The following is a 21,363-nucleotide window of genomic DNA, read 5'->3' as shown; positions in this document are numbered from 1 at the left end:
AGAAATAGCAGTAATTAAAATATAACATATAACGTAGAAGTGAAAGTCCCCATAACCCACCTAAAGTAACCATTCTTTTTTTTTTTGAGACAGAGTCTGGCTCTGTTGCCCGGGCTGGAGTGCAGTGGCCGGATCTCAGCTCACTGCAAGCTCCCCCTCCCGGGTTCACGCCATTCTCCTGCCTCAGCCTCCCGAGTAGCTGGGACTACAGGCGCCCGCCACCTCGCCCGGCTAGTTTTTTGTATTTTTTAGTAGAGACGGGGTTTCACCGTGTTAGCCAGGATGGTCTCGATCTCCTGACCTCGTGATCCGCCCGTCTCAGCCTCCCAAAGTGCTGGGATTACAGGCTTGAGCCACCGCGCCCGGCCAAGTAACCATTCTTAACAGTTTGCTGTAATCTCAAGAGTTAAAGACATTCTCTATGTAACTGTCTTTAAGTTCCTTTTTTTTTTTTTCCCCTGAGACGGGGTCTGACTTTGTTGCCCAGGCTGGTCTTGAGCTCCTGAGCTCAAGTCTTGGCCTTGACCTGAGTAGCTGGGATTATAGGCATGAGCCACCACGCCCAGCTAAAGAAGCTCTTTTGCTATCACGTAACCCGCATGACTGGCGCTAACAGCCGATCTTCTCTCAGGTTTTACAGGCGTAATTGTACTGTCGTAGGACGGGAATAACTAGGGCTCACAGCCGAGTTTCTCTTAGGTTTTGAAGGTGTAATTGTAAAGTGAAGCGTCTCTCTGATTCTTTCCAAGATAAGTTTAAAAACTATGGATTCAATTTCAGTATTTTCTTCTCTCTGTTTGAAACAGTTTGAGGATGTGTTTGTCTTGGCTTGATGTTTGGTAGGTCCTTGAGTGGGCAAGAGGGCACATCAAGTACGGCGTCCTCCACATTCACGGCCTCTACACGGACCCCTGCGGGATGGTGCTGGACCCATCGGGGTATAAAGACGTCACTCAAGACGCAGAAGTCATGGTACGGCCCGTCCTAATTAGCATCGGTGCGTCCTCTGGGGGATTCCTGGTGGCCACTGGCCATTGGCTGCAGTCGAGTGGCTTCACAGGCCCCAGGCGTCTGTCCCCTTCAGGTCGGCCCTTCACATAGTTGCTGAGAGAGGGGCCATGTCTCTTATCCTCGTCTGTGTCTCTGGGATCCTGCATGGTGCCTCCATGTTGAGTAGATGCCTGGCCAACATTCGCTGGAGGAAGGAATCCGTGATTGCTTTAAAAGCATAGATCTGCCCTTACCCTCTCCAGGGGCCCCAGCCATTTGGTGGTTCTCACCTGCCCAGGTGTACAGTTGAACTCCTCAGCATGACATACAGGGCCCCGTGCAGTCTAGAATGTTGTCCTTATTCTTCCAGGCATCTTCTAGTCTGAAATTCTCTGCTCTCCCTCCTGTAGTTGTAAAGCTTCATTCTTGGCCTGGTGTAGTGGCTCATGCCTGTAATCCCAGCGCTTTGGTAGGCCAAGGCAGGAGGATCGCTTGAGTCCGGGAGGGAGAGGCTGCAGTGAGCTGGGATCACACCACTGTACTCCAGCCTGGGCAACAGAGCGATACTTCATTTCTAAAAATAAAAAATAAAAGTAAATAAAACTTCATTCTCTGTGAGGTTTCTATTTTTCTTCTTCTTAAATAGACAGGGTCTTGCTCTGTGGGCCAGACTGAAGTGCAGTGGCATGATTAAAGCTCACTGCTTCCTTGAACTCCTGGGCCCAAGGATCCTCCTGCCTTAGTCTCCCGAGTAGGTAGGACTGCAGGTGTGCGCCCCCACGCCCGGCTGTGAGATCTTCTTGATGCCCTCGAATGAAGTGTGGAAAAGTTGTGCTGTTAATCACTGAGAAACTCGGTGTCTGTGGATTCACCCGCAGGCACACAGCTAGGTGCCCTGTTCCTCAGTGCTCAGCGCTGGGCTGGTGTCATGCCGTGACAGGTGTCAGCAGGATGAGTGACTAGGCAGATGCTTTTCAGTTACATCATTAATACTGCTTGGTTATAAGAAATGCCTGTGCTGAGATTGAGCCTCTCTGAGATATTTGGTTAGCTGAATTGGTGATTCCCTCCTGCCTGCCTAAGTGATCCCACGCAATGTGCTTTCTCTTTGCCCACCCGACCCCGTCAGTCGCGGTCACTGATCCCCTCCTCAGCCCTGCCCTCGTTTGTAAAACCTCCCCTGCAAGAATTCCCACATACGGCCCGCTGAGGCCGACGTTAATTTCAGGGTGTTTTATGTGCATAATTCTGAACTGAAAACATTTACTGTCCTCATTTGATGTTTTTTAGTAATTTAAAATTGCACCCAGTTTGAGAAAATTTGAGTTTGGTGACTTCCCTGGTGAGTGTGCGGAGTGGGCTGGCCTTGCTGTAAGAGGCGTGTGCACTGCCACCCACCTCGGCCAAGACCAGTTACCCTGGCTTAGGTGGGGACAGGCCGGCTCAGCCCGTGGTCTTTGCCGCCACAGGCTGCTGCTGTGAGGTGACCTGAGTGCCATGTCAGGACAGGATACTGTCCTTCTAACTGTTCCTCAGTGTGGCCCTGGGAACGCCTGTCAGGGAGCAGTGATTTAAAAGCACGCGCATGTGACTCAGAGCAGTGATGTAAAAGCACAGGGATGTGACTTGGTTAGTCGTAAGCTCTTGCTGTCTTTCAAATGAGCACCCGATTTCTCCATTGGCCTTTTCTAGGAAGTCCTCCAGAACTTATACCGCACCAAGTCCTTTCTGTTTGTGGGCTGTGGAGAGACCCTTCGTGATCAGATATTCCAGGCCCTCTTTCTTTACTCTGTGCCGAATAAGGTGGATTTGGAGCACTACATGCTGGTGCTGAAGGAGAATGAAGACCATTTCTTTAAGCATCAGGCAGATATGCTTCTGCACGGAATCAAAGTTGTATCCTACGGGGACTGTTTTGACCATTTTCCGGGATATGTGCAAGACCTTGCCACTCACATCTGCAAACAGCAAAGCCCAGGTATGGGATCTGGCTTCACTCTCCTTTTTCTTTTTTTTTTTTGAGACGGAGTCTCGCTCTTGTTGCCCAGGCTGGAGTGCAGTGGCGCCATCTTGGCTCACCACAACCTCCACCTCCCGGGTTCAAGGGATTCTCCTGCCTCAGCCTCCTGAGTAGCTGGGATTACAGGCATGTGCCACCACGCCCGGCTAGTTTTGTATTTTTAGTAGAGACAGGGTTTCACCATGCCGGTCAGGCTGGTCTCGCCCTCCTGAAGTGCTGGGATTCCAGGCGTGAGCTGCCGCACCTAGCTGCCTTCGCTTTTCAAGTACAAAGCTCACAGGGCTCTTCCAGTTGTTGCTCTCTCTCTCTTTTTGATGTAATTCATGTATCCAGAAAATTCACCAATCTTCCAGTTATTATTTTTAAAAACTGCATCTGTAATTTAAAATGAGAAGATTGGAGTAATTGGTGTCCTAGTGACAGTCTGTAACTAGAACTTTAACTTCAGGCTGGATGCGGTGGCTCATGCCTGTCATCCCAGTTTTTTGGGAGGCCAATGCAGGAGGATTGCTTGAGCCCAGGAGTTTAAGACCAGCCTGGGCAACATAGGGAGACCTGGTCTCTACAAAAATGTTTTTAAAAATTAGCTGGGTTTGGGCCGGGCACAGTGGCTCACGCCTGTAATCTCAGCTCTTTGGGAGGCTGAGGCGGGTGGATCACGAGGTCAGGAGATTGAGACCATCCTGGCTAATTCGGTGAAACTCCGTATCTACTAAAAATACAAAAAACTAGCCGGGCGTGGTGGCGGGCGCCTGTAGTCCCAGCTACTTGGGAGGCTGAGGCAGGAGAATGGCGTGAACCCAGGAGGCGGAGCTTGCAGTGAGCCGAGATCGTGCCACTGCACTCCAGCCTGGGCCACAGAGCGAGACTCCGTCTCAAAAAAAAAAAAAAAAAGAAAAGAAAAAAAAAATAGCTGGGTTTGGTGGTGGACATCTGTGATCCCAGCTACTCTGGAGGCTCAGGTGGGGGGATCTCTTGAGCCTGGGAGTTAGAGACTGCAGTGAGCTGTGGTCAGACCACTGCATTCCAGCCTGGATGTCAGAGCAAGCCCTGTCTCTAAACACAAAACATAAAGTAACTTTGAAGCTTACAACTGTACACACATGTATAGCTGGACACGTTTATTCCTGTTTCAGGTTTCCTTAACCAAGAAAGAAAACTACCAGGCTAGCTTTATCAGTTGTGATACTTAACACTTGAAAGATGCAGATATCTCATATTTGTGTCCTGTCACTGCAGTTGAAAAGTTATAACTTCACAAGCACAACCTGATTTCATGATGAACACTTGACTTCTTTTTTCAAGTGATGTATTTTCCCTGTTCTGAATGTCCCTGTTCTGAATGCAGCACCTCTTTTAAGTAGTGCTACTTGGCCCTTTTGAGAAATTGCTCATCTATCAGGAATGACCAGGATAATTGAGAAATTTTAAAACTTGGTCATCTTGACATAAGGGAATTAATAGCTGCGAGTTTGGCATCATAAAACATTGATGATGGCAAGCTTGGAAAGGCCTGTGCTGGCTCATTTCATTGTAACAGGAAACCCAGGCACACTCACCACACACTGGAACCAGGTTAGCCACAGAGGCGGGTGTACGTGACCAGCTGTGAACTTGGAGACTAGAGAATGCACAGATAATCCAACAGCTCAGGTTTTTCTTGTTTTTTTAGCCACTATCATTTCTTTTCAAAATTGCTAATAATTAGCAAAATGGACCAATGTAAGTTCCATTTCCATAAATAAAAGTATAATTCTTATTAAGGGCAGAAGAAAGGAGCTCCTGCTTGCCATGTGTCACCCCCTACTGGGAGTTCCATATTCTTACCTTAGTTGGGTTTTCAGTGGCCGCACGCAGCACCAGTAAGCAGATGATTTCGTAGACGAGACGAGGGGAGCTGGCACAGGCACACAACGTGCCCAGTTAGTGCCCAGACATTTTGAAGCTGGGATTGGGATCCTGGCCTGACTGCAGAGCAAAATACACCATTTGGTGCGTCCTGGCACCGGCCCAGTGCGTGGCTCTGCAGAGAGGCGGCGGGCTTTCCTCATGTCTGCCCCCGTCCGCCGCTTCTCATTCCGCCCCCACACTCCCCGAAGAACAGGGCCCAGAGCAACCCTGCATGTGCTCGGGCTCCTGGAGTGGGGCTGAGCAGCTTTCTGTCCCACTGAGGCTCCCTTTCCAGGTTGGGGCAGGCAAGTGGATTTGACAGGCTGCCGGAAGACTGCAAGGTCATTGGGAGTTTTAATCTGTGACTGTGTCATGAAGGACATTTGTACTCGAATTCATGGAGTGCCACTCCTGATGGGAGAGGAGGCCCATGACAGTGACAGTCATGCTAGCGACCGCGGACACCACGCCACGCTCCCTGTGCCAGCTGGCGCCTTCAGTGAGTCCTCGCGCCAAGCCTGGAAGGTGCAGAAGAGAGGGCAGCGGGCGGCCCAGGAGCCCACTGTCCGTGTGGGCTGAGCTGCCCAGAAGCCTGTTGCCAGTCACTGCTGTTCCTAGTCACTGCCTGCCAGCGGCTGAGTAGGACGAGCTCTGGGTGTCTCGGCTCCACTGACTGCTTTTCTTTCTCCTTCAGATGCTGACCGAGTGGACAGCACCACATTATTGGGTAAAGCAGATCTTTCTTCTCGCCAGCCTGTTTTTTGCCTGCACATTCCATTGTCTTCTGTCATTCACTGTAAAATCATAAACGTTTGTTTTTCACCTTAAATAATTAGCTTGTATTAAGACAGCCCCACTGAAGATGATAAATAGCCATGCTTTAGCATGGTCCCTGCCACACCGAGAGACTAAAAGCCGTCCCTTTGACGAGGAAGCACAGCCGGATCACACGTGGGCCAGCTGGCACCTGAGAATAATTTCTTGCCCTAGAACCAAGAGTGACAGGGGACCTGGAACAGGTTCTGTTTGTGTGATACCGTGTGGGGCAAGATGCAGTGCCTTAGAACAACCCAGCTCTTCCGCAGTGTTCATTGCACGGGTCTGAGCTTTCACACAGAAGCTTTCTATTTAATCCTTGTTTGAAATGTGAACGCTCTTATTGCTGGGCTCAGTTCTGCCTGGTCATACATTTAACAAGACTTGGTGGCTACAAGCGTCCTCCTGTGTGTGAACTGGGCACCAGGTGCCTCCCCTTGCTGAGCCATTTGGGTAAAAGGGACTCTGGTGAGTGGCGCGGAGGCCTCTGTGCGCAGCCCCGTTTTCCCTGCCTGTTTGGCCCAGTGCGTTCACAGATGAGAAAATGCGCATCGATGTGGGAGCTGCTCGCATCACATCCATGTTAGTGGTGCGGGAAGTATAAAACCGCCGCAGTCAGCTTCCCATCCACCTACTCCCATGCGAAAGGACATCTTTATTACAGTTGCTTTCTTACTGAAATGCGACTCCTGGAAGCATGGCTTTCTTTGGAGAGAAGCCGTAGTGTGGTCAGTGTCATCTATAGGGGATGGCAGGGTCTGTTTGGCCTATGCTTCAGTAAGGTCACATTTATAAACTGTGCTTCGGTGGGTGGATTCTAAATAAACAAGCTTAATAAATTTTCCTCTTTCAGGTAATGCATGCCAGGACTGTGCAAAGAGGAAGTTAGAAGAGAATGGAATTGAAGTTTCAAAAAAACTCAGACAATCAGATACTGGTATTGTGTCCGTTCTTTTTGTGGGGAGCTGCCTCAGGTCTGTCTGGTTGGCAGGCATCTTCAGGGACCATGCCACGCTTTCATGCTCCGGGCCCTGTGGTGGGGGGATGGTGCACACATTCTGTCAGGGCCAGAGAGCACAGGAGGCTTAGCAGAGACCCTGACCTCTCACCCCAACCCAATTCCAACTGCCCAGAGGTACTGGTGCCTCTTTAGAAAACTGTTACAGAGAAAACATACACTAGGAAGGTGCAGCGGGCAGAAGGGTGCTGTCTACAAAAAGAAAAGTTAAAAACATGAATAAAAAGTGTACAAGTTATGTAAAGTCAGCTCAGTGCATTTTTGCAAAGTGAACGCTCCCATCTAATCACACCCAGTTGAGGTAGCAGCATTGCCAGGACCCCCCTTGTCACTCTCCAGCCTTCTCCAGCCCCTAAGGGTGACCACTAGCCTGATGCATGTCACCCGAGTCTCTGTAGAAAAGCACTTTAAATCATTTGAGCTGTGCTGCCTCTGTTACAGACTGAGATGTAAGTGACTGAACTATCTAAACAGTGTATTTGAATAGGCCTCTCTGTTGACACTACGAAGGGCGATCTCGCTCATTTGTGCCGGTCCCTCCCTCTCCCCTTCTCCTCCTCCCAGGTTTGCGTAGTGCTGTGTGTTATTTCTCATTCTTTAAATAACAGACTTAAGCCAGACTTCCCAACATGAAGCCTGGGCTTGTGTATCCCACCCCCTGGCCCGCCGGCTTCCCCGTTTTGTTGGTCTCCGTGGTGACAGGACAGAAGGGAAATGAGACCCCCCAGTCTGTCTGTAGGTTGACTATAAAAGTCGGCAAACAAAAGCATTTCCTTGATGAAAACAGCATCAGTGTTCTTTCCTGCTTAGCCAGCTTGTGGCCGTGGCCGTGGGCCCAGTGCCACGGCGCCTGTGCCAGCTGCAGATGTGTTCTCAATGTCAGGGTCAAATGTGGCTTGTTCTTACATTCCATTCTCCCATTTTTTATTGTTTAATATTGGGGCTTTGAGACATTTGTGTTACTTCTTATTTTTTGAGGAGTTTTTAGGTTCTTCTTTCCCCTTTGTTTTCCAAAAAATAATGTTTCCCAATATTCTTAAATGTATGCATTCCCTCAGCTTTCAGAACTAAGAATTTTTTTTTTAAAAAAAGTATGCATTCTCTTCATCCTGCCACCCCACGTCTCCCAGGACACCTTCTCCTGGTCAGCTCCATGGGGGACTGCTGTGTGCCTGCCTCCCGAGCTTCCTTCCTCCTCTCTGAGATGGAGGCCCAGGTCTCCCTTGTTCTGGCCCCCCGTCCATCCTGCTAGTAGCTCCTGAGGCTGCTTCTGCAGAGCCCCGTGCGGGGTCGCCTCCCGAGGGCGATGTGTCTGCAGGTGTCTGTGCCATCCTCACGCTCGTTGGTAGTTTTGGCGTGGGATTCTTGGTTGTGATTCCCCCAGACTCCACTGTCTGAAGACCAGGTTTCCTATGAAGAGGGTCTGACGGGAACCTGTTCCCAGTGATTTGAAGGTAGCCGTTGCTTTTTTTCCTGGGAGTTTTTAGGGTCCCCTTTTCCCTTGAGTAGAACTCCAATGAGGATGTATTTAGGTGGAAAACTTTTTTTACCTGCCTTATTCACGTGTTCTTTTTCTTCCTCCATTTCTCCAGTTCTGGAATAGTCTGTGATTCTCTTTATTTCTTCTTTCCATCTTCTCTGTTCTCCCTTTCTGGAAGTCATACTAGTTGGGATTGCCTGGATTGATTTCCACTGTCTTTTAAGTTTTCTCTGGTCTTTTTTTTATTTTTTGAGACAGAGTCTTCCGTCGCCCAGGCTGGAGTGCAGTGGCACAATCTCGGCTCACCGCAACCTCCGCTTCTTGGGTTCGAGCCATTCTCCTGCCTCAGCCTCCTGAGCAGCTGGGACTACAGGCGCCTGCCACCATGCCCGACTAATTTTGTATTTTTAGTATAGATGGGGTTTCACTATGTTGGCCAGGCTGGTCTCAAACTCCTGACCTTGTGATCCACCCACTTTGGCCTCCCAAACTGCTGGGATTATAGGTGTGAGCCACTGCACCCAGCCAAGCTCTTGTTTTCTTAGTTACCTTTTCTCAGAGCATCTGCTGTTCTATGTCTGTGAGAACTCTGGAGACAGAAGTCAACCTGGTTATCTGACTCTACTACATTCCTGAAAACAGTGGGAGAGAGGATTTTCATATAATAGGAGTTTATATTTTAGTACTTTATATAAGTAAACCAAAATAAAACACTCTTAAATACCTATATAGCAGTCCACCAAAAATTTCTGAGAGCTATGAAGCATCCAGCTTTTCAGTTACCTCTTCATTGAACATTTAAATCCTTCAGCGGGTATGTTGGAGCAGTATTATGTCCCTGCATGTTCCTTCAACACCACAGGGACCATGTGCAACAGTACATGTTATAAAGATTCATAGTGAGTGCAAACTTAGTCTAAGTAAAATAAGGCAGTTCTAAAAGGGCCACCTGCAGAGTGAATTATAGCGCAAGTGAGGGCTGGCAGCACGGGGTGGGGGCACCCTAGTGTCCTGCCGTCCAGGGGCAGGAAAGATGAGAGTGAACTGGTATGGGGGTCCTCATGGGAGAGCTGTGAGGGGCAGCTGTCGCAGACTCGACATCCTCTCGTTTAGTTTTATACAACTTTGGCCAGGCGCGGTGGCTCACGCCTGTCATCCCAGCACTTTGGGAGGCTGAGGCAGGTGGATCACCTGAGGTCAGGAGTTTGAGACCAGCCTGGCCAACATGGGGAAACCCCATCTCTACTGAAAATACAAAAATTAGCCAGGTGTGGTGGCACGTGCCTGTAGTCCCAGCTACTCAGGAGGCTGAGGCAGGAGAATTGCTTGAACCCGGGAGGCAGAGGTTGCAGTGAGCCGAGATTGTGCCATTGTACTCCAGCCAGGGTGACAGAGCAAGACTCCGTCTCAAAAAAGATAAAATAATAATAATAGTTTTATAGAACTTCAGGTGCACTTAGGGGCACACACGTTTTAGAGAATTAGATTTTGATAGTGTTTTGGATCAGACTGAAATCTTTTTGCAAATATTTGGATTGTGAGTTCAGCTAGTAGAACCATCGTGTAAGTAAAAACAAAACACAAAACTGGTGTTCTGTGAACTGTTTCCTCTGGGGTAGGTTCTTTCCCACTACTTTCTTTCATGTTCCTTGTTTGTTTTCTGCACATCTGGGCTCCTCCAGTGCCTGCTGACAAGAACAAAGGCCCGGGCGATTATGCTCAATAGATTGGCTTTCTTCTGCTGTTGCTCTTGTTTTGTGTACATAGATTTTGTCCCCCCCGTAGCCTACCTCTGACTGGTGTGTGCATCAGGAGGCAGGGCCTACTGCCTGGTAGACCTTGCTATGGAGCATTGGGCAGGGATTTTCTTCAGTACCTGTGAGATCTGTGCTCCTAGACGCCATCACCTGCACCTGCAGCCCCAGCTGTCCCCACACAGTCATGTCTCCTTAGGGCGAAGCTCCTGGCCTCTGTTGTACAGAAAGCCTTGGCCTGTCCTGCATGTGGGTGAGAGAAGCCAAGCCCAGGGATCCCAGAGGAATCGACAGGCTGCTTCTCCATACTTCCAACAGGCTCTCACTGTATGTTTGTTGAAATTGCCCCATCCTCAGTCCACTAAGAAATAAAAGAGCATCCATGTTCATGGATTGAGATTCCCACAGATGGTTGCAAATGTAATTGTCATCACTTGCTTGATCCCCTGATGGTATTGATAATTACACAAGGTCATTTCCAGACAGCGGCTACTGTTTCCATTGTGGAGGGGTTTTCTAAGTCTTCCGCACGTAAGAACAATTGTAAAGCAGTTTCTGAAATAGAAATCTATTGCAAATAATTTCTTTTAGCTGGACTTTAACCCTTGGGCATTTCGTTCTTTTATTTAAACAGATGATGCTGGAGGGTCTTGAAATCTTTAAAACCAGTAAAACCTGCAACTTGAAAACCAGCCTTCTGTAACCACAGTGCCCAAACGAAGAGGAATTCGTGGAGAACTCCACGTGGATCTCTGATTGCAAAACCTCACATACACCAAGAGAGCCACATGGGCGTGTGGCCCTCAAGGCTGGGTGAGGGCTCCCCTGTGTGTTGAACTGTGCAGGAGGTGACGCGGACACACTTCAGGTGGACTTCGCAAGGACTGATGGACAGCTACCTCAGGGGCCAGGATCCATGGGAAGGGGTGGACCTGGTGTTCCCGTTCCCATCTGACAGGCTGTCTTTTGTCAAGGTGGTATTTGTTGTAATAAAAGGGGAAGAGTAAAGACTATCCAAGCAACAGTAGTTGCCAAAGAGAAAATACGAAATAGACACTTTTTTTTTTTTTTTTGAGTCAGAGTCTCACTGTCACCCAGGACAGAGTGCAGTGGCGTGATCTCGGCTCACTGCAGCCTCCACCTCCTGGGCTCAAGTGATTCTCCTGCCTCAGCCTCCCGAGTAGCTGGGATTACAGGCATCCACCACCATGCCTGGCTAATTTTTGTATTTTTAGTAGAGTTGGAGTTTCACCATGTTGGCCAGGCTGGTCTCGAACTCTTGACCTCAGGTGATCCACCTGCCTCAGCCTCCCAAAGTGCTGGGATTACAGGCATGAGCCACCGTGCCCAGCGAAATAAACACATATTATAATTTGTATGTGGAAACATGTTACTATAGAAAGCATTTTAAAGGTATGTTTGTTCCACTGTTAAATAGTAAAGAATGAATCCACTAGTGAAAATGGTATGTTTTTAGGGAGAACAACTGGATCAAAGGGCTTCTTTGGAATTAGTTTTAGTAACTTCTGTTCCAAAGAAACACAGGTCTGATATTGCTAAGAACTGTGAAATCGGAGGAGCCAGAGGCCTTTTGCAGAAGTTCAGGCCAGCGTTGTGCAGGGCCACTGTGGCACTGACAACCAGGACAGCCCAAGTTTGAAAGACCAGGTTTCAAACATTATAGATTCCAGGCTTTGCAAGTCTGTTATTGTCTCTTAAAATTCTCTTCTATGGCCCATATTAAGGGAGTTTGCAGAGAGTGAGGGAGGCAAAACTTGAAAAGGGCCTGCAACACTTTAAACCTTCTCAGGTTCACCCACATGAAACGGCTGTGCTGGGTGCGCTGCTGGTGCCGGGGAACTTCTCTGACTGTGACACAGCAGCGGCTTCTGTGGTGGTTCATGAGTGGCCCTACGGTTGGGGGTTCTCTTTGGAAACAAACAGCCCTGCTTGGTTTCAGTTTGAGGCCACTTATCTTCAATGTGACATTTCTTGCCAAGCCCTGTGACACTCCCCATTGATGACTCCCACAGGTACAGAGAAAGTTAAGAACAGGAAACAGAAGGGTAGAATGCAAAGGGAGGGAGATAAGCCCTGAAAACTTTTTTTTTCTTTTTGAAGCATGGAAAACAAATCTTTTATGCCACTCCAGCCATAAATAAAATTTTAACTTCAACTCTGTGTGTTCAGTGTTTCTTTAGTTATGCCGAGGCTTGCTAGAATGCTATTTAGTGAGAATTTGTAACTTGAGTTGCCACCCAACTGTGAAATCAACTAAATGATTACTTGAATGTGTTTAAATGTTTTTAAAAGCAAACATTATAAATTATTGTTTTAAATGTCATTTACTAAGTGCAGTCAGGGAATATCTGAATCTGAGCGCTGGCCAGACACAGGGTATAGCAGAATTACAGGCATAGAGGATGCTGTGCAGTAGGATGTAAAGCTCATTACAGCCCATTTTAAGAAAAGCTTTGTGTTCTCTGCTGGAGGACGCAGCCCTGTTGCTGTACCACATGGATGTATCTAGTTGGTTCTGTTGTATGCTCGTTGTAGAATGTAAAGTTTATTCCAATGCGATTGATAGATTAGAGGCAACTCCAGCATAGTGTACTTGCTTGTGTATAGTTTAGTCAGTGAGAAACATCACATGAGGAGGCAACAAAGTTGGCCCTGCTGTTTACTGCCTCAAGCTAGAATAGCCATTACATTTTAAAATGGTTACATTTTAAGGCAGGGCAGGTAGCTGAAACCTGTAATCCCAGCACTTTGGGAGGCTGAGGCGGGCAGACCACTTGAGGCCAGGAGTTTGAGACCAGCCTGGCCAACATGGTGAAACCCTGTCTCTACTAAAAATACAAAAATTAGCTTGGCATGGTGGCGTGCGCCTGTAATCCCAGCTACTTGGGAGACTGACGCAGGAGAATCACTTGAACCAAGGAGGCAGAGGTTGCAGTGAGCCCAGATCGCACCACTGCAGTCCAGCCTGGTCGACAGGGAAATTCCATCTAAAATAAATAAATAAAAAATAAAAATAAAATGGTTACATTTTAAAGTTATACAAGTACCTGCTAAGAACCTCCTTACTATCTCAACAAAGCCTGAATATGTACTGTGGCCCTTAAATTAGGTTACTGGGCATGCTCTGTTACATCAGAAATGACTGAATTTGGTGGGATCACTGATGGTCTGTCTGTAAGTCAAAGTTATGAAAGAGAACAGCCAAGTGCGGCGGCTCACGCCTGTAATCCCAGCACTTTGAGAGGCTGAGACGGGTGGGATCGCTTAAGGCCAGGAGTTCGAGATCAGCCTGGCCAATGTGGTGAAACATTGTCTCTGCTAAAAATACAAAAATCAGCAGGGCACGGTGGTGGGTGCCTGTAGTCCCAGTTACTTGGGAGGCTGAGGCAGGAGAATTGCTTGAACCCACGAGGTGGAGGTTGCAGTGAGTAGAGATCGTGTCACCGCACTGCAGCCTGGGCGACAGAACGAGACTCCGTGTCAAAAAAGGACAAATAGAGTGGCTTCTGCTGTCTGCAGTTCATAGAGGTCAGCTATCTCACCGTACTGGAAGTCCCCCTCAGGGGAGGAACCAAATCTTTTTGAGATTTAATTTCTTCCTCACAGAGTGCATTCTGTTATTACATGAAACAGTGTTGTTAAAATGGATACATTTACTTAGGAGGCTACTCCTTGGTTAGCACTTGGGCCCAAAGCGGTCTAAAGTGGAAGCCCACTTCAGAATTTTCTTGTTCCTTTTTTTTTTTTTTTTTTGAGACAGTCTCTATCACCCAGGCTGGAGTATAGTGGTGCAATTGCAGGTCACTGCAGCCTCCACCTCCTGGGTTCAAGCGATTCTCCTGCCTCAGCCTCCCAAGTAGTTGGGATTACAGGTGCACTCCATCATGCCTGGCTAATTTTTGTATTTTTAGTAGAGACAGGGTTTCACATTGGCCAGGCTGGTCTCGAACTCCTGAGCTCAAGTGATCCACCCACCTCAGCCTCCCAAAGTGCCGGGATTACCAGCGTGTGAGCTGCTGCGCCTGGCCTGTCTTGTTCCATTTTGAAGTGGAAATGAAGTGGTGAAAGTGCAGCTTTCCTGCACATAACAACGTTTGTAAGTAGAGAAGTCAGTTGTCACTTGAGAAACTCTGTATTCTTCAATATTTCTGTAACAGAAATTCTATTTAACAGAATTCGGCACTTTGGGAGGCCGAGACGGGTGGATCACGAGGTCAGGAGATCGAGACCATCCTGGCTAACACGGTGAAACCCCGTCTCTACTAAGAAATACAAAAAACTAGCCGGGCGAGGTGGCGGGCGCCTGTAGTCCCAGCTACTTGGGAGGCTGAGGCCGGAGAATGGCGTGATCCCAGGAGGCGGAGCTTGCAGTGAGCTGAGATCCGGCCACTGCACTCCAGCCTGGGCTACAGAGCAAGACTCCGTCTCAAAAAAAAAAAAAAAAACAAAACAGAATTCGGATTGCATTGAAACAGATATAATTCAATTTCACCATTAAAGTATTTTTTGGCTTCTAAAATTCTACATTGGAGACATCTGAAATTAGAACATTTTTTATTGATATTTTCAATACTAACATAGTTTCTCTGAAACCATTTCCCAAAGCCAGGTTCAACATTTTATTAACAATCTTATAACTAGTATGTTTAAAAACCAAAGATTAGTTCCCTTCAGGATTACTTGGGTACAAGGCAAGATCAGAGTGAAGATGAAGCCGAATTCAAAATTTTTCTAACCAGACTAGCTTATTTCAAAATAGAAGTTAGAATTATAGTACAAAGTTGTATCTTTTGTTTGTTTTTTAAAAACTCATTTAACATCAGCTCTCACTGAAAACTTTCCCTACTAACTAGAAAGGGGTCTGAACACTCAACTGAAGTGAGCTACAGCCTCTTTGGCTACAGCAACTAAGGTTTCTCTTAAGGGGTGCACCAGGCTGGTCCCGCTTGCTCCAGACGTCGTCTGTGGAGGAGCTGTGTGAGTATTAGAGTGGAAACTGAACAGTGATCGGGAGCCCGCTGCAGGGCTGCCCCTAGCGGGACTCTCCGTGTCTCTTGTTGCCTTCTTGGCCTTCAGTGTCTGGATACTGAGAAAGATCTAGGGTCAAAATTCGGCTGAACATGCAGTCATCGTACTAAAATAGAAGACAGTTAAAAGTTCTCTTAATTAGGGAAAAAGTATTGAAGTAAAATAAGAGCCATTAGTGAGTCTAGAATTGCATTTAAAAGGAATCTTCTTCAACCTAAAAAGATATCAGCATTTATATCGGTTGTGGGTTTTTTTGGTGTTATCTGGTAGGAGAATTTCCATTGCTCATGCATTATATTTCCAGGTGGTCCCCTAACATTCTGTAGGCACAGGAAGGTAAATTTTTACCTTTGCTTAAAGGAAAATTCAGGAAGTAAATCCTAACTGTCCAAAACCACATGACCTGAACTAGTGGCTCTACTCCATGAGTTCAGATTAGAATTTTCAATGGCTTGAGAAAGGTGTGTTCACATTTTAGAAGTTACTATACAACTTGGAACTTCTAATGTATTTCTTTGTTTTGTCCTCAGATACTTTTGGAGGATAAATGGTTCCTTGCTCTACCATAGTGCATTTGTTTTTGCTTAAAACACTGAAACATTACAGAAATAAGTATAATGTTAACAGTTAGTGTAAATTAACATGGACTATTATTTCACAAAACAATACTTATTGTTCTGCAATTTTCCATTTGTTTTTTTCACTTAAAATATATCTTCAATCTCTATGTCTTGTCTAGGAAAACACCAGTAGTTATTTTTAATCTTATTTGACTAAAAAATCATTTCAGCCTTAGACTCCATTTGGAAGTTTTCATTATAAAAGGAAAGCCCGGTGGCTGTCAGGGTCCTAAGGGAAGTTGGCAGTGGGTACACTCCTCCCCTCTGATTTGTCTTTACCTCAGGATAGATGCCGATCAGTGCCTCGGCTGTGGAGTAGAACTCTTCTTTTAGGGAGATGACTATCATCTGAAACTGGTCTTGAGTTTGCTCTTTGATGTAACTTGACACCTGGAAGAAATAAAAACACATTTCACTAGGAAGGAAAGGCCTTGCCTGGGCTCTGGGGACAGTAATTCTGCATGTCTCTGAGTCTGGACAAGGACTTATCCACCTTTCCAATAATTCAATAAATCCCCAACAACTGCAGAAATGGAAATAGATTCTAAAATGAGATAAACTTCATTAAACCTATGATCTAAAACTTTAAGAACATTTTAAAGAATAAAGCTCCAACTTAAGATACTGTGGTGTAAATAGGTAATCAGCCTTTATAACAAGAAAAAAACTACCACTGGAAGGATTTTTTGAGGGTGAAAAAGGACTGGTATTTACACTTACAACCTCCAGGCCAGGCGCAGTGGCTCATGCCTGTAATCCCAGCACTTTGGGATCCACCCAAGGTGGGTGGATCACTGGAGGTCAGGAGTTCAAAACCAGCCTGGCCAACATGGCGAACCCTGTCTCTATTAAAAATACAAAAAGTTAGGCAGGCATGGTGGCAGGCGGCTGTAATCTCAGCTACTCAGGAGGCTGAGGAAGGAAAATCCTTTGAACCCAGGAGGCGGAGGTTGCAGTGAGCCGAGATTGTGCCACTGCACTCCAGGCTGGGCGACAGAGAGAGAGACTCCATCTAACAACAACAACAGCAAAAATCCAAAATAATTTCCATCTTCCTATTTTGCCAACTCAAAGCCCGAAAAGAAAAACAGGGCAATTATGTATGTATTTGTAATCCATAATCAAGTCATTTGGTTAGAGGTGAACTCTGGTTCCTTAAGGAAGCTCAATTCCAAGGAAATGAGAAGTGCAAAATGGACTCAATAGAGATGAGTCTTGGTGAACAAACTGCTCAGAACTTGGACAGTGATAAACCCCAAGAAAAGAAAAGCTACCAACAATTTAACAAAGGTACTGCCAACTCCTGGGATTTCGCTGAGGGCCTAGAATGGGTCTTCTCCATGTGCACCAAAGATCTTGTGGACACAAGCTCTGGAAGTATTGGAATGGCAGCTTCCATTGAGGAATGAGTGGCCATGTTTTACATGAGAAAGGAAAGAACTGCTCTATGAGGCTGAATTCATAGAAGGAACTTCCAGTATTAGAGGCAATGGTAGTAGCCACTATGACAGGGCTGAGAAAAGGTCTTGGGCCCATAATAGGAAAAGAAGGGGAGACAGGATGCGAAGATGCAGGGCATGCATTTTTCCTGCAGAGTTACCTGTTGTAAATGTTGGGTACCCTGATCACAAGAGGGAGTGAAGGGTGCTTCATAGTTCCTCATACTATATAACTGCTCATACTCAATTCAGCAACGGAGTGTCAGAAAGATACATCTCAAAGGGATAATGCAATTAAGAGGTTTTAGTACATAGGATGGGTACTAATAAGAGTCTTAAGTAAGACCTAGTACCTGGAGATGCCACCAATGCAAACATCTAATTTTTCCCCAAACATAGATACCTTAAATGCAGCCAAGAAAAGATAGCCACAAGATTTCCCCTCACAGAATGTGGGATATAAAGTGCCAAAATTATCCTCCTAAGGGGAGATTTCTCCCAAATGAGTCAGCCATGGAGTCCAGTCATTTAATGCACACTCGCTGGCATTCAAGAGACAACTCAAGATGTTCTTCTGTTCCTATGTTTTCTTTCCCCAGCTACCATGAAGTTTCTGGCAGAGACTTTTTGGGGGTATGGAGTTGATGTGATATTCTTGTGTATCCTGTGCCATGTTAAAAATGCAGGGCCTTCAAGAGATTTTCTCAGATGAATACAACTTGAGAAATGCCCAAAGACTACATTCATGCCATCAGAGGGTACCTCAGGTTGCAGCTACCCAGGCAATTCATGTGAGACTCAACAGAGTAAGAAATCAAGGAGGTCAGCTTCGGAGGTGCAGAACCTGCTGGGCAGTACCCCGAGGCTGCAAACATCTCTCAGGCATGGGCTCCTTAACATCACTCACAAGGCCAGGTTGTAAACCAGAATGCCAATTTCTTTCTTTTTTTCTTTTTAAATTTCTTTATAATAGAGGCAAGGTCTCACTATGTTGCCCAGGCTGGTCTCGAACTCCTGAACTCAAGTGATCCTCCCACCTCAGCCTCCCAAAGTGTTGGGATTACAGGCATGAGCCACTGCACCTGTCCCAGAATGCCAATTTATAAATAAATAATGAGAAATACATATGTCAGCATGACCACAGCAGCCACCTTGTAAGCAGCCATTAATACAAAGCCTGGTCATTTCTAGAAGATGGATGGGCCTGGAATCAGAACCAGGAGACTCTAATTCACCCATCTCCAAGAATGCATGGCCCCAGTAGCAGAACCATGATACCGGGAACTCTGCAAGTCAATGCTACTCTTCCCCTGGGCAGTGTCAGGCACTGCCAGGATTTGCCTCCATCCTTTGTTCATGTTCCATAGCAGACCCCACTCTCATGTCCAAAATTCAATCCAGTCACCATCAAGATGTGTGGGCTGAGAGCCCAGCTCTTTTAGGTGCGCTCTGAGTATCTACCCACTGATCCTTGAGTGCTGACTAAAGTTTAACTCCTAAGTGTGAAACTGTTCCTTAGTTCTCTCATTCTCTCAAAGACTGAAAACAGGATCATGCTCAAGTACAGTAAATTGCTGGATACATTTTGATAGAACTGGGAGGTAGGGCTGGCGTGGTGGCTGACACCTGTAATCCCATCACTTTGGGAGGTTGAAACGGGTAGATCCCTTGAGCCCAAGAGTTCGAGACCAGCCTTGGCAACATGGTGAAACTCCATTTCCAACAAAAACACAAAAATGAGCCAGTCTCATAACCTGGTCTCAAAATAAATAAATAGATTAAAATTTTTTTAAAAATGGGAAGGTAGGATTTTAAACTTTAATTCCTTTGGAATTTATTTAGAGATGGTACTCTTGGACTTTGTAAGTGGAGACTTAACAAGGCCCTGCCACAGGGCCTATTAGGGGTTCTCTAACTCCCAATATCTAGATTTGGTGAGAAACCTGTTATGCCAGCAGTAACACTGTTGATCAAGTACAGTGATCCTCATTTGACCCCCATGTTGATTGTCCCATCAACTCTGGAAGGTCCCCTAAGCTTTGAATGAAAACTACCCTGAATCAACTTGTTTTAGATATTTATCTTAGATTTTAAAAGGACTAATTTTTTTTTTTTTGCTTTTTTATTTTTTCTTTTTTCTGGAGCGCAGTGGCACGGTCTCGGCTCACTGCACTCTCTGTCTCTCAGGCTCAGGTGATCCTCCCACCTCAGCCTCTTGAGTAGCTGGGACCACGGATGTGTGCCACCATGCTCAGATAATTTTTTTTTTTTTACATTTTTTGTAGGGACAAGGTCTCCTTATATTGCCCAGGCTGGTCTCAAACTCTTGGACTCAAGCAATCCACCCGCCTCGGCCTCCCAAAGTGCTGGGATTACAGGCATGAGCCAACAAGCCCAGCCTGCATGAGCCAACAAGCCCAGCCTACAAGGAATGATTTTTTAATTTTATTTATTTATTTTTTTGAGACAGAGTCTCACTCTGTTACCCAGGCTGGAGTGCAGTGGCACAATCTCGGCTCACTGCAACCGCCGCCTCCCGGGTTCAAGCGATTCTCCTGCCTCAGCCAACTGAGTAGCTGGGATTACAGGCGCGCACCAACATACCCGGCTAATTTTTGTATTTTTAGTAGAGACGGGGTTTCACCATATTGGTCAGGCTGGTCTAGAACTCCTGACCTCAGGTGATCTGCCTGCCTTGACCTCCCAAAGTGCTGGGATTACAGGCGTGAGCCACTGCGCCCGGCCCAGGGACTGATTTTTAATGAGCATTTTCTTTTGCTTGCCTCACATGACCCTTGAATTGTAGACAATCTATTGAAAATGAAAAGCAGAAACTTACTTTGCCTATGTTAGTATTGTCTAGGGCTGCATCCACTTCATCTAAAACAAAGAATGGGGCAGGACGAAAACTAGAAAAAAATTACAATCAAGTAAGTTACAATTTTCTATCTGTTTTATAAAAGACTTGGAGGAAAAGATTAACAGTATTCGGAATAAAAAAAACACACTCTTTTGGATATTTCTAAGTATTTGGTGACCTCTATGTTACTAAATCCAATGCTCAGTTATCAGTCCACATGTATGTGACCTATGCAAGGAGTATTTGGGGTTGGTCACTCCCTCCTCCTTGAAATACTGCTCTGTGACTTGCAGGGGGACATAGTCTACTTCCCCTCAGCCCCTTCAGAGTCTGCTGAGAACTCTTCATCTCTGTGCTTATCTAATCAACTCCCTTGGTGATTAAATCTGGCCTCAGGGTTGTAAATACCGCCCAAATACTGATGGCTCCCACCCTTCTACCAATAATTCTAACCTGTCTCCTGAATTCTCACCTCAAATGTCCAAGTACTTTCTCTACAATTCCATGTGGGTGTCTAATACATATCTCAAACTCATCTCAAACTCATCTCAAAGCAAACTTCTCCCCTGCCCCCCAAACCTGTTCCCTCCTGTGGTTTTCTCCATCTCGGTTAATGGCAGCTCTTATTACTCTAGTCGATTAGGTCAAAACCCACAGAGCCATCCCCTTCACATCTCTTCCTTCACACCCGTAACTGTCAGCAAATTCCGTCTGCACAACCATATCCTCTCACCCTGGCCCAATCACCATCGCTGTCTTTCACCTTGATTGTGACCAGTCTTAGCCCTGTGCCTGCCACTGCTGCATACAGTCTATTCTCCATCCATGCTAGGCTCACTCTGGCCTTGGAGCCTTTTGCACTTGCTATTGCTGATGTCTAAGAACATTCTTCCCTTAGCTGTCCACATGACCTGCTCCATTTATTCCTTCAAATCTTTGCTGAAATGTTACCTTCTGAAACAGACCTTCCCAGATGACTCTTTAATATTGCTAACCACTTCCCTGCCACTCACCATCTCCATTCCCTGCTTTTTTTCTCTACAGAACTTGTCACTTTCTAATGTTCTCTATATTGGATAATTAGTTTACTAATTTACCTTATTTATTATCTGCCTTCCCCAACTAAAATGGAGTATCTTCGAAGCAGGCGTTTTGTTTTGTTCACAGCTGTCTCCCCACTGCCTGCAGCAGCACCTGATACACAGTAACTAGTAAGTATCTGTTGACTAAATGGATGTGGGTGCCACCTAGTCTGATTCTGCTCAGATTACTTGTTCAGAGCAGGCCTCCAGCTACTATGGTTTTCTCTTTTCCTTTCCTGTGGCAGCCTATTCCTTTTCCTTCTAGAGACCAGTAAAAAGTTGTCAAACTCTTGTATGTTTTTGTTCCTGGTCATGGAAATAGAAAAGTAGCAGCATCTCTATTTT

The 21,363-nt window shown here is 46.3% G+C and overlaps 2 protein-coding genes across 10 annotated transcripts in view; one reads left to right on the top strand and one right to left on the bottom strand.

The window, feature by feature from the left end:
• Nucleotides 1–12,144, top strand: part of FAM118A (family with sequence similarity 118 member A) — a 32,755-nt gene extending 20,611 nt beyond the window's left edge. For 8 of the 9 annotated variants that reach the window (XM_073006610.1, XM_007976066.3, XM_007976065.3 and 5 more), the window contains exons 5-9: nucleotides 844–972; nucleotides 2,683–2,968; nucleotides 5,595–5,627; nucleotides 6,570–6,653; nucleotides 10,603–12,144. In XM_073006610.1, coding sequence (XP_072862711.1) covers nucleotides 844–972; nucleotides 2,683–2,968; nucleotides 5,595–5,627; nucleotides 6,570–6,653; nucleotides 10,603–10,622 — 552 coding nt within the window. In that variant the 3' untranslated portion in view covers nucleotides 10,623–12,144. The remainder of the gene's footprint in view (nucleotides 1–843; nucleotides 973–2,682; nucleotides 2,969–5,594; nucleotides 5,628–6,569; nucleotides 6,654–10,602) is intronic. The other variant, XM_038007320.2, reaches the window with a different exon arrangement.
• Nucleotides 12,145–14,430: 2,286 nt separating this feature from the next.
• SMC1B (structural maintenance of chromosomes 1B) overlaps nucleotides 14,431–21,363 on the bottom strand; it is a 63,994-nt gene continuing 57,061 nt past the window's right edge. The window contains 3 exon segments of the mRNA XM_073006611.1: nucleotides 14,431–15,123; nucleotides 15,917–16,027; nucleotides 19,916–19,985. Coding sequence (XP_072862712.1) covers nucleotides 15,022–15,123; nucleotides 15,917–16,027; nucleotides 19,916–19,985 — 283 coding nt within the window. The 3' untranslated portion in view covers nucleotides 14,431–15,021.

Source organism: Chlorocebus sabaeus, chromosome 19 (assembly GCF_047675955.1).
Source record: "Chlorocebus sabaeus isolate Y175 chromosome 19, mChlSab1.0.hap1, whole genome shotgun sequence".
Classification (NCBI taxonomy): Eukaryota; Metazoa; Chordata; class Mammalia; order Primates; family Cercopithecidae; genus Chlorocebus; species Chlorocebus sabaeus.
Note: the sequence above shows the minus strand (reverse complement) of the source record. Positions and strands in the feature narration are given on the sequence as shown.